This window comes from Oncorhynchus tshawytscha, linkage group LG13, assembly GCF_018296145.1.
Source record: "Oncorhynchus tshawytscha isolate Ot180627B linkage group LG13, Otsh_v2.0, whole genome shotgun sequence".
NCBI classification, from domain to species: domain Eukaryota; kingdom Metazoa; phylum Chordata; class Actinopteri; order Salmoniformes; family Salmonidae; genus Oncorhynchus; species Oncorhynchus tshawytscha.
The window spans coordinates 13905803-13918865 of record NC_056441.1 but is presented as its reverse complement, the minus strand read 5'-3'; the positions used below and the strand labels follow the sequence as shown (position 1 = coordinate 13918865).

At 42.8% G+C, this 13063-nt stretch overlaps 1 protein-coding gene across 1 annotated transcript in view; it reads left to right on the top strand.

The window, feature by feature from the left end:
* Positions 1-13063, top strand: part of gabbr2 (gamma-aminobutyric acid (GABA) B receptor, 2) — a 395696-nt gene that overhangs the window by 265439 nt on the left and 117194 nt on the right. Inside the window, exon 4 of the mRNA XM_042295213.1 lies at positions 667-768. Within this exon, the coding sequence (XP_042151147.1) occupies positions 667-768 (102 nt within the window). The remainder of the gene's footprint in view (positions 1-666; positions 769-13063) is intronic.

The window sequence follows — 13063 nt, the reverse complement described above, 5'->3', positions numbered from 1 at the left end:
GCTAGCACCATATTCCCTATGTAGTTTACTAGTTTTGACCAGGACAAAAGAAGTGCACTATATAAGAATAGGGTGCCATTTGGGATACAGACACCGTCTTCACAAAGTTAATCAGAGAACAGTGGAGAACAGTGCAATTAGACCTTACTGTATCTCTGGGTGGATATCTCCAGCTAGTATCCCCTCTAACCTACTCTCTGGTCTAATGTACTCTCAAGGTTTCTTCCTACCCAAGGTGGTATTGCTCGCCACTGTCTATCGCTGCTCGCCCTCTTTGGGGTGTAGGCCCGCATTGCTGTTAGTAAGCACTTTGTCCCAAATATATCTTTAAAAAGCACTATTCAAATAAGACATGATGACCCATTGACCCCCCCACTATCTCTCTCTCTCTCTCTCTCTCTCTCTCTCTCTCTCTGTCTCTGTCTCTCTCTGTCTCTGTCTCTCTCTCTCTCTGTCTCTCTCTCTGTCTCTCTCTCTCTCTCTCTCTCTCTCTCTCTCTCTGTCTCTCTCTCTCTCTCTCTGTCTCTCTCTCTCTCTCTCTCTGTCTCTCTCTCTCTCTGTCTCTCTCTCTCTCTCTCTCTCTCTCTCTCTCTCTCTCTCTCTCTCTCTCTCTGTCTCTCTCTCTCTCTCTCTCTCTCTCTCTCTCACTTTATCTGTCTCTCCCAGGTGAGGAATGACTTGACCAATGAGCTGGAAAAGGCAGACATCCAGATCGCTGACACCGAGAGCTTCTCCAACGACCCCTGTGTCAACGTCAAGAAGCTGAAGGTGAGTGATCCCCAGAACCAGTTACAGTACAGCATAGGTACTTAGTGTACTGTGGAACCAGACCAGAACCCCTTAGGAATGAAAGTAATGAGTGTCTCATGGTGATCTTGATATTACTGTAGTGGCACCCGGAATGTTTCTAAGACCTTCCTGTCTAAGACCTTCCAGGAGTAAATGAACTGGAGGTCACACAAATCAGATGTACTGTATGCACTAAATGGTTTTATCATCTCTTGCATTATACAGTACCAAGACCAGTATTCCTCTTCCTCAATACTGGTTAACACTGGTGTGTCTTAATGCGGTAATGTCAGTAGTTCTGAGAGTTTGGACAGTTACCCATAATGACCTGCTGCTGTTATTCACACACACACACTAGCTGTGTCCCTGTGAGCCCAAAGTGGAGCTGCAGTGGCTGATTATAGTCTTAGACAACACTGTCTAACGCCCTCACTCCCCAGGCTTCTCAGCCCTCACAACACTGTCTAAGCCCCTCACTCCCCAGGTTTCTCAGCCCTCAGAACACTGTCTAAGCCCCTCACTCCCCAGGCTTCTCAGCCCTCAGAACACTGTCTAAGCCCCTCACTCCCCAGGCTTCTCAGCCCTCAGAACACTGTCTAACGCCCCTCACTCCCCAGGCTTCTCAGCCCTCAGAACACTGTCTAAGCCCCTCACTCCCCAGGCTTCTCAGCCCTCAGGCTCTAAGCCCCTCTCCCCAGAACACTGTCTAAGCCCCTCACTCCCCAGGCTTCTCAGCCCTCAGAACACTGTCTAAGCCCCTCACTCCCCAGGCTTCTCAGCCCTCAGAACACTGTCTAAGCCCCTCACTCCCCAGGCTTCTCAGCCCTCAGAACACTGTCTAAGCCCCTCACTCCCCAGGCTTCTCAGCCCTCACAACACTGTCTAAGCCCCCTCACTCCCCAGGCTTCTCCCCAGGCTTCTCAGCCCCCTCAGAACACTGTCTAAGCCCCACTCACTCCCCAGGCTTCTCAGCCCTCACAACACTGTCTAAGCCCCACTCACTCCCCAGGCTTCTCAGCCCTCAGAACATGTCTAAGCCCCTCACTCCCCAGGCTTCTCAGCCCTCAGAACACTGTCTAAGCCCCTCACTCCCCAGGCTTCTCAGCCCTCACAACACTGTCTAACGCCCTCACTCCCCAGGCTTCTCAGCCCTCAGAACACTGTCTACGCCCCTCACTCCCCAGGCTTCTCAGCCCTCAGAACACTGTCTAAGCCCCTCACTCCCCAGGCTTCTCAGCCCTCAGAACACTGTCTAACGCCCTCACTCCCCAGGCTTCTCAGCCCTCAGAACACTGTCTAAGCCCCTCACTCCCCAGGCTTCTCAGCCCTCACAACACTGTCTAACGCCCTCACTCCCCAGGCTTCTCAGCCCTCAGAACACTGTCTAAGCCCCTCACTCCCCAGGCTTCTCAGCCCTCAGAACACTGTCTAAGCCCCTCACTCCCCAGGCTTCTCAGCCCTCAGAACACTGTCTAAGCCCCTCACTCCCCAGGCTTCTCAGCCCTCACAACACTGTCTAACGCCCTCACTCCCCAGGCTTCTCAGCCCTCACAACACTGTCTAAGCCCCTCACTCCCCAGGCCTCTCGGCTCTCTGATCAACTCACATCACATAAGAGCTGGCGAAGCCTCACACAGACACTCTCTTTCTCTCTTTCTCTCTCTGACTCGCGCACACACACACACGCGCACAAGCACACACACACAAACACACACACAGAGAAAGAGAACTATGAGCCTTTCTATAATATACATGTACTTGTGTAAAGCTGACATTTTAAACTGAGAGTTAAAAATGCAAATTATCCGTCGTCTCGCAATGCTTTAAAGCCCTCTCTTTGGAGCGGGACAGGCTGTGACAGCTCTGACACATGATTGGATAGCTCCTCTCTCATCTCTCCATTTGGTTGCCTGTCCCCCTGTTTCCATGTAATGTGATAAGAAACGGTGACACGTATCAGTCAGTCTGGAGCAGGAAGTGTTGCCATGGCGTCTGGTATGATGTGTGTAGCCACCAATAGACTGTAGTTCACATCTGCAGTAGTGATGGGATTCCCAGAGAGAGAGCGGCAGTCAGATGCTGTCCACGGTGCTGAAAGAGACAACCACCATACCACCATCAGATAGGAACTGTACTGTACACGGGCCGAAACAGACAACCACCATCAGATAGGAACTGTACTGTACACGGGATAGGAACTGTACTGTAAAAACAGACAACCACCATCAGATAGGAACTGTACTGTACAGGGGCCGAAACAGACAACCACCATCAGATAGGAACTGTACTGTACACGGGCCGAAACAGACAACCACCATCAGATAGGAACTGTACTGTACAGGGGCCGAAACAGACAACCACCATCAGATAGGAACTGTACTGTACAGGGGCCGAAACAGACAACCACCATCAGATAGGAACTGTACTGTACAGGGGCCGAAACAGACAACCACCATCAGATAGGAACTGTACTGCACAGGGACTGTTTCTCTGTACTGCACAGGGACTGTTTCTCTTGTGTGTATGTGTGTCTCTTTCTTTCTCTTTATCTCCCATGCACTCTTTCTTTCCTCACTCGCTCTCTCTCTCTCAATTCAATTCAATTTCAATTGAAAGGCTTTATTGGCATGGGCAACATATGTTATGATTGCCAATGCAAGTGAAGTCTCTCTCTCTATATATATATATCTCTCTCACGCTGTTTCTCTTTTTCTCATATACTATATATATCTCCCATCTCTCTGTCTCTCGCTGTCTTTCATATTCACTTGTCTTTTTCTCTCCTTTTCTTTCTCTCTCTTTCTTTCCATATGTCTCTCTCAGGCACCCCATCGCACACACACACATACACACACATACACACACACACACACACACACACACACACACACACACACACACACACACACACACACACACACACACACACACACACACACACACACACACACACACACACATACACACACACACACACACACACACACACACACACACACACACACACACACACACACAAAGTAAAACTCCTCAGAATGGATTAAGAACAGAGAGGTAGCTGTCAGGGGCACACCACAGGAAACTCATGTGTCTGTGGAGAAGCTGTGGCCATGTACCAGAGGTGTATACATTAAGAACTAACTGGAAGAAAACGTGACGAAAAATAAAATGACGAACCTACACTTTTACAATATCAAACACTAGTTTTCGTGGCAAAACTTTTTGCTATAGGTTTGCTACGGTGTGCACTCATGAATAAACTGACTCCAGCCATATCACAAAACCCACTAACATCTTCAATGGAATTACTGTTTGATCAACTAAAGATAATACTGACAATCAAACCAAGACTCTGCAATAACCAACACTGCTACTTCCAGCACCAATACCATTACTAGTCTGTCAGACACTTTATTGCCTGTTATGGCATGAACATTTTTGGAGCCACACGTCATTGTCCACTCGGCAAAATTTCCCTACATGTGCTTTCAAATTGATGTAGTACCTTTGGTATTCCAAATCCCTGAATAGCTGAGAACTGCAGTATGTGTTTCTCATAACACTGCTGCCTCTGGTTCTAACTCATCAGTATCACACCTCTTCTCACGACACTGCTGCCTCTGGTTCTAACTCATCAGTATCACACCTCTTCTCACGACACTGCTGCCTCTGATTCTAACTCATCAGTATCACACCTCTTCTCACGGCACTGCTGCCTCTGATTCTAACTCATCAGTATCACACCTCTTCTCACGGCACTGCTGCCTCTGATTCTAACTCATCGGTATCACACCTCTTCTCATAACACTGCTGCCTCTGGTTCTAACTCATCACCTCTTTGTTTAGACTAATCCAGTGGTTGGATGGCAATACATCTCCTAATGTTTATGTAATACATCTCCTAATGTATCTGTAATACATCTCCTAATGTATCTGTAATACATCTCCTAATGTATCTGTAATACATCTCCTAATGTATCTGTAATACATCTCCTAATGTATCTGTAATACATCTCCTAATGTATCTGTAATACATCTCCTAATGTATCTGTAATACATCTCCTAATGTATCTGTAATACATCTCCTAATGTATCTGTAATACATCTCCTAATGTTTATGTAGTACATCTCCTAATGTATCTGTAATACATCTCCTAATGTATCTGTAATACATCTCCTAATGTATCTATAATACATCTCCTAATGTATCTGTAATACATCTCCTAATGTATCTGTAATACATCTCCTAATGTTTATGTAGTACATCTCCTAATGTATCTGTAATACATCTCCTAATGTATCTGTAATACATCTCCTAATGTATCTGTAATACATCTCCTAATGTATCTGTAATACATCTCCTAATGTATCTGTAATACATCTCCTAATGTATCTGTAATACATCTCCTAATGTATCTGTAATACATCTCCTAATGTATCTGTAATACATCTCCTAATGTATCTGTAATACATCTCCTAATGCCTTATTATAAGATCAGGGTTCTTCAACTGTCTCCTGTCCTGGAGAGCTATTGAGTGGGCAGGTTTTTGTTACAGCCCAGCACTAACACACAGGATTAAACTGAAAACCACATCGGTCAGTCGGTTGTTTGACACAAGTGTTTTAGTGTTGATCATTAGACAATGTCCATTATTAGATCTAGTAAAGGCTCTTGCTATGGAGTAATCATCAAAGCCAGACGTGATGGTACTGTAATGGGTAAGACAGTGTCAGTCTATTAAACACATAGACGTGCTCATGAACAGGCCTAGTTTGCCTCATACAGGCTGTGTCCCAAATAGCATAATTTGACCATGTGCCCTGGTCAAAGTAGTGCACTATATAGGGAATAGGGTGGCATTTGGGACTTAGCCCCAGGTTTTAGTAAAGCCATGTACTCATGCCTAGTGTTGTGTTACACATCCTCATTGTGTTTGTAGTGTTACTACATTAACCCAAGAGTAAAGTGACTAACAGCATCGCCAACATGGATTAATCAACCGTCTGGGAAGTTGCTGCCATTGGTTAATACATACTGTACTGTAACCACCTGACTTGAAAGTGAATAAGAATAGCCATAACAAAACTCCATCCCAGAGACCAGCAGGACCCAAACAGAACAACCTTTAAGCAGCCACATGCAACAGTTCCACCTGCAACAGGTGCCACAGACAATTAGAGACCACTAGTACAAATTTAGAATTCTCACAATAAAACTCTGAGACCTTCAGTCCAGGGTCCATTTTTCCAACCGCGGGACCCAATCTGATGCCCAATCCCCCCCTGGTTCCAGGGCAGAGGATGGTAGATATTATCAGGTCTCTCTGGGCCGGTATTGTCCATATTCAGTTCCCTCACAGCTGGAGACATTTGAGTTAAGTGCCTTCCTCCAGGGTACAGGGGCACCATTCAGGCCTGGGAGGAACAGAGCCCTACGAGAGCCAGGTTCAAGTCGAGCCAAGGGGCTCTGAAAATGACAAGTGTCTGCAAAGCAGAGTGGTCCACAAAGAACCCCCAACTACTCTGCTTACTCCCAGCATGCACTCTGGCTCTGATGAGTACGGTCCACCATGGCATTGTAGGTATTGTGGGGAAAAGTGTCCTTTTGATTGGGGTTTCTGTAGCGATAAGGGAAAGCAGGTGGCGACTGTGGACCACACGCCATGCCGGGTTATACGGATGGAAAATCACCCATGGAGGTACTATAGAGGTATAGAGGGCTGTTATGGCTAATAAACCTATACAATTCGTGGTTACAGCATTGGCATTTCAAGACCCTTTTCATTTTGTAAGGCATTGGATGTGTTTTACTTTGACCCATAAACAACCTAGAATTACATGACCAGAAATACAGAAGTGGTTGATTTTTCATCGCATTTAATTTCCCGTTGGAATTATGTTCTGAGTGTGTTACGCATAGCGTGTTTATTGGATCTAAAACATAATGATATGTAGCATTATAATCCTATTTAGTTCATCCAACACCCTGAGGCCATTGGAGCTGTGATGACAGAGGCTGGTGACTCCCCACTGATAAATGGATATGTGACATATGTAGAATGTCTCAGCTTGGCTTGAGTAACGGTCTATTGAACTTGAATCATTATTCAGTATAAAGGGTCAGATCCAAGGCGCAGAGAGACACAGCTGGTGTTTTGGCAGAGTGAATGGCAGAACTTGTATTAGTGACTAATCAGAGGACACACAAGCTAAGATAATGCATTTGTATTGTTAACAATCTACAGAGCCTTCAGAAAGTATTCACACCCCTTGACTTTTGACACACTTCGTTGTGTAACCATGTGGGATTCAAATGGATTCAATTGTCATTTTTTTCAATAATCTACACAAACTACTCTGTAATGTCAAAGTGGAAAGAAAATTCTCTCTATTTTTTTTGTTGTACATTTATGGTAAATAAAACACTAATATACTGTATCTTGATTAGATATGTATTCAACCCCCTGAGTCGATACCTTTGGTAGCGATTACACCCGCCCACAACCGCAGGGCTCTCCAGAGGGTGGTGGGGTCTGCAAAACCACCTGCCCTCCAGAACACCTAGAGCACCCGTTGTCACAGGAAGACCAAAAAGGTCATCAAGCACAACAACCACCCGAGGCACTGCCTGTTCACACCGCTATCATCCAGAAGGCGAGGTCAGCACAGGTGCATCAAAGCTGGGACCGAGAGATTGACAAACAGCTTCTATCTTAAGGCCATCAGACTGCTAAACAGCAATCACTAACTTGACTTGAAATCATTGGCCACTTTAATAAATAGCTCACTAGTCACTTTAATAATGCCACTTTAATAATGTTTACATATTTTGCATTACTCATCCCATATGTACAGTGAGGCAAAAAAGTGGTTGAAGTGTACCTATGATGAAAATTACAGGCCTCTCTCATCTTTTTAAGTGGGAGAACCTGCACAATTGGTGGCTGACTAAATACTTTTTTGCACCACTGTATATACTGTATTATATACCATCTATTGCATCTTGCCTATGCTGCTCATCCATATATTGATATGTATATATTCTTATTCCATCCTTTCACTGCGATTTGTGTGTATTAGGTAGTTGTGGAATTGTTAGATTACTTGTTAGATATTACTGCACTGTCGGAACTAAAAGCACAAGCATTTCGCTACACTCACATTAACATCTGCTAACCATGTGTATGAGACCAATAACATCTGCTAACCATGTGTATGAGACCAATAACATCTGCTAACCATGTGTATGAGACCAATAACATCTGCTAACCATGTGTATGAGATCAATAACATCTGCTAACCATGTGTATGAGACCAATAACATCTGCTAACCATGTGTATGAGACCATTAACATCTGCTAACCATGTGTATGAGACCAATAACATCTGCTAACCATGTGTATGAGACCAATAACATCTGCTAACCATGTGTATGAGACCATTAACATCTGCTAACCATGTGTATGAGACCAATAACATCTGCTAACCATGTGTATGAGACCAATAACATCTGCTAACCATGTGTATGAGACCATTAACATCTGCTAACCATGTGTATGAGACCAATAACATCTGCTAACCATGTGTATGAGACCATTAATGTCTGCTAACCATGTGTATGAGACCAATAACATCTGCTAACCATGTGTATGAGACCAATAACATCTGCTAACCATGTGTATGAGACCAATAACATCTGCTAACCATGTGTATGAGACTAATAACATCTGCTAACCATGTGTATGAGACCATTAATGTCTGCTAACCATGTGTATGAGACCAATAACATCTGCTAACCATGTGTATGAGACCATTAATGTCTGCTAACCATGTGTATGAGACCAATAACATCTGCTAACCATGTGTATGAGACCAATAACATCTGCTAACCATGTGTATGAGACCAATAACATCTGCTAACCATGTGTATGAGACTAATAACATCTGCTAACCATGTGTATGAGACCAAGTAACATTTGATTTGATTTACAGCTGTCTTTTGCATACCTGGATTGTACAACAATTGCCAATTCTGCGCTAAAAAAACCTTCAAGCTCTGTCAAGTTGATCGTTGATCGCTGCTAGACAGCCATTTTCAAGTCTTGCCATAGATTTTCAAGTGAATTTTAGTCAAACGTTAACTTGGTCAAAACTTTATCTTGAACATTCAATGTCGTCTTGATAAGTAACTTCAGTGTATATTTGGTCTTGTGTTTTAGGTTATTGTCCTGTTGAAAAGTGAATATTTCTCCCAGTGTCTGTTGGAAAGCAGACTGAACCAGGTTTTCCTGTAGGATTTTCCTGTGCTTAGCTCTATTCCATTTATTTTGATCCTAAAAACTCCCTAGTCCTTGCCGATGACATGATGCAGCCACCACCATGCGTGAAAATATGAAGAAGGGAACTCAGTGATGTGTTTTGGATTTGTTATGTAACGCTTTGTATTCAGGGCAAAAAGTGGATTTCTTTGCCACATTTTTTGCAGGTTTACTTTAGTGCCTTATTGCGAATATTATGGAATATTGTTATTCTGTACAGACTTCCTTCTTTTCACTCTGTCATTTATGTTAGTATTGTGGAGTAACTACAATGTTGTTGATCCATCCTTAATTATTTCCTATCACAGCTCTCTAACTGTTTTAAAGTCACCATTGGCCTCGTGGTGAAATCCCTGAGCGGTTTTCTTCCTCTCCGGCAACTGAGTTAGGAAGGACGCCTGTATCTTAGTAGTGACTTGGTGTATTGATACACCATCCAAAGTGTAATTAATAACTGCACCATGCTCAAAGGGATATTCAATGTCTATTTTCTTTCTACCCATGTACCAATAGGTGTCCTTCTATGCGAACCTTTGGGGAACCTCCCTGGTCCCTGATTGAAAATGTGCTTCAAATTCAATGCTTGACTGAGGAACCTTACAGATAATTGTATGTGTGGGATACAGAGATGAGGTAGTCATTAAACAATCATGTTAAACACCATTATTGCAACTTAGTACGTGAATTGTTAAGCAAATGTAGGCCTGCCACAACAAAGGGGTTAAATACTTATTGGCATTTCAGCTTTTCATTTTGTATTCATTTGTAAACATTTCTAAAAACATAATTCCGCTGACATTATTGGGTATTGTGCAAAGATCAGGGACACAAAATCTAAATGTAATACGTTGAATAAAATGTAGGCTGTAACACAACAAAATGTGCAAAAAGTCAAGGGGTGTGAATACTTTCTGAAAAGAGTGAAACGTTTACAGTTGAAGTTAGTTAATTTTACTGATGACAAAATAATGTATGTTCTGAAATATATATATATGTATACTACCGTTCAACAGTTAGAAATGTCCTTGTTTTAGAAAGAAAAGCACATTTTTAACATCAAATTGATCAGAAATACAGTGTAGATATTGTTAATGTTGTAAATGACTATTGTAGCTGGAAAGGGGAGATTTTTAATGGAATATCTACATAGGTGTACAGAGGCCCATTATCAGCAACCATCACTCCTGTGTTCCAATGGCACGTTGTGTTAGCTAATCCAAGTTTATCATTTTAAAAGGCTAAATGATCATTAGAAAACACTTTTGCAATTATGTTAGCACAGCTGAAAACTGTTGTTCTGATTAAAGAAGCAATAAAACTGGCCTTCTTTAGACTAGCTGAGTATCTGGAGCATCAGCATTTGTGGTTTCGATTACAGGCTCAAAATGGCCAGAAACAAAGAACTTTCTTCTGAAACTCATCAGTCTATTCTTGTTCTGAGAAATTAAGGCTATTCCATGAAAGAAATTGCCAAGAAACTGAAGATCTCGTACAATGCTGTGTACTGTACTACTCCCTTCACAGAACAGCGCAAACTGGCCCTAATCAGAATAGAAAGAGGAGTGGGAGGCCCCGGTGCACAACTGAACAAGAGGACAAGTACATTAGAGTGTCTAGTTTGAGAAACAGACGCCTCACAAGTCTTCAACTGGCAGCTTCATTAAATAGTACCTGCAAAACACCAGCCTCAACATCAATAGTGAAGAGGCGACTATGGGATGCTGGCCTTCTAGGCAGAGTTCCTCTGTCCAGTGTCTGTTCTTTTGCCCATCTTAATTTTTATTTTTTATTTTTTTATTTCACCTTTATTTAACCAGGTAGGCTAGTTGAGAACAAGTTCTCATTTGCAACTGCGACCTGGCCAAGATAAAGCATAGCAGTATTCTTTTAATTGGCCAGTCTGAGATAGGCTTTTTCTTTGCAACTCTGCCTAGAAGGCTACCATCCTAGAGTTGCCTCTTCACTGTTGACGTGCTTTTTAATGGTGTAAGGGGAAATTATTTATCGGAAATGGCATAGGACTGTTCACCCATACTGTGGTTTTAGCTGGTTAGAAACACAGTTGACGTCGGAAGTTTACACACACTTAGGTTGGAGTCATTAAAACTCGTTTTTCAACCACTCCACAAATTTCTTGTTAACAAACTATAGTTTTGGCAAGTCGGTTAGGAATTCTACATTGTGAATGACACAAGTAATTTTTCCAACAATTGTTTATAGACAGATTATTTAACTTATAATTCACTGTATCACAATTCCAATGGGTCAGAAGTTTACAAACACTAAGCTGACTGTGCCTTTAAACAGCTTGGAAAAATCGAGTAAATGATGTCATGGCTTTAGAAGCTTCTGATAGGCTAATTGACATCATTTGAGTCAATTGGAGGTGTACCTGTGGATGTATTTCAAGGCCTACCTTCAAACTCAGTGCCTCTTTGCTTAACATCATGGGAAAATCAAAAGAAATCAGCCAAGACCTCCACAAGTCTGGTTCATCGTTGCGAAGAATTTCCAAACGCCTGAAGGTTCATCTGTAAAAACAATAGTACGCAAGTATAAACACCATGGGACCATGCAGCCGTCATACCACTCTCCTAGAGATGAACGTACTTTGGTGCGAAAAGTGCAAATCAATCCCAGAACATCAGCAAAGGACCTTGTCAAGATGCTGGAGGAAACAGGTACAGAAGTATCTATATTCACAGTAAAACAAGTCCTATATTGACATGAAAGGCCGCTCAGCAAGGAAGAAGCTACTGCTCCAGAACCGCCAATAAAAAGCCAGACTACGGTTTGCAACTACACATGGGGACAAAGATCATACTTGTTGGAGAAATGTATTCTGGTCTGATTAAACAAAAATAGAACTGTTTGGCCGTAATGACCATTGTTCTGTTTGGAGGAAAAAGGGGGAGGCTTGCAAGCAGAAGAACACCATCCCAACCGTGAAGCACTGGGGTGGTAGCATCATGTTGTGGGGGTGCTTTGCTGCAGGAGGGACTGGTGCACTTCACAAAATAGATGGCTTCATGAGGGAGGAAAATTATGTAGATGTATTGAAGCAAAATCTCAAGACATCAGCCAGGAAGTTAAAGTTGGCCGCAAATGGATCTTCCAAATGGACAATAACCCCAAGCATACTTCCAAAGTTGTGGCAAAATGGCTTAAGGACAACAAAGTCAAGGTATTGGAGTTGCCATCACAAAGCCCTGATCTCAATCCTAAAGAGAATTTGTGTGCAGAACTGAAAAAGCGTGTGCGAGCAAAGAGGCCTACAAACCTGACTCAGTTACACCAGCTCTGTCAGGAGGAATGGGACAAAATTCACCCAACTTATTGTGGGAAGCTTGTGGAAGGCTACCCAAAATATTTGATCCAAGTTCAACAATTTGAAAGCAATGCTACCAAATACTAATTGAGTGTATGTAAACTTCTGACCCACTGGGAATGTGATTAAAAAAAGAAAAGCTGAAATAAATAATTCTCTCTACTATTATTCTGACATGTCACATTCTTAAAATAAAGTGGTGATCCTAACTGACCTAAGACAAGGAATTTTTACTAGGATTAAATGTCAGGAATTGTGAAAAACTGAGTTTAAATGTATTTGGCTAAGGTGTATGTAGACTTCCGACTTCAACTGTACATCCTCAGTCAAACGGACCTTTTCTAGACTTGATACATGTGTTACTACCTTAGTGTACATCCTAAATGGCACCCTGTTCCCTACATAGTGCCCTTCTTTTGACAGGGCCAATATGGGATAGGGACCAGTTGTGTTTTGATAGACATGCACAATCCCGCATTCGAGTCAAGCATCACTCCTACCCCCTTCCTTCCTGTATCAAGATTTAATCACATTAATCACATAATCAGATTTTGTGTGATTGTATGGGTTAGGGAGGTCTATGCAGTTCACCACCATGCAGAGTGGTGACAGACAGATTGCTCTTGT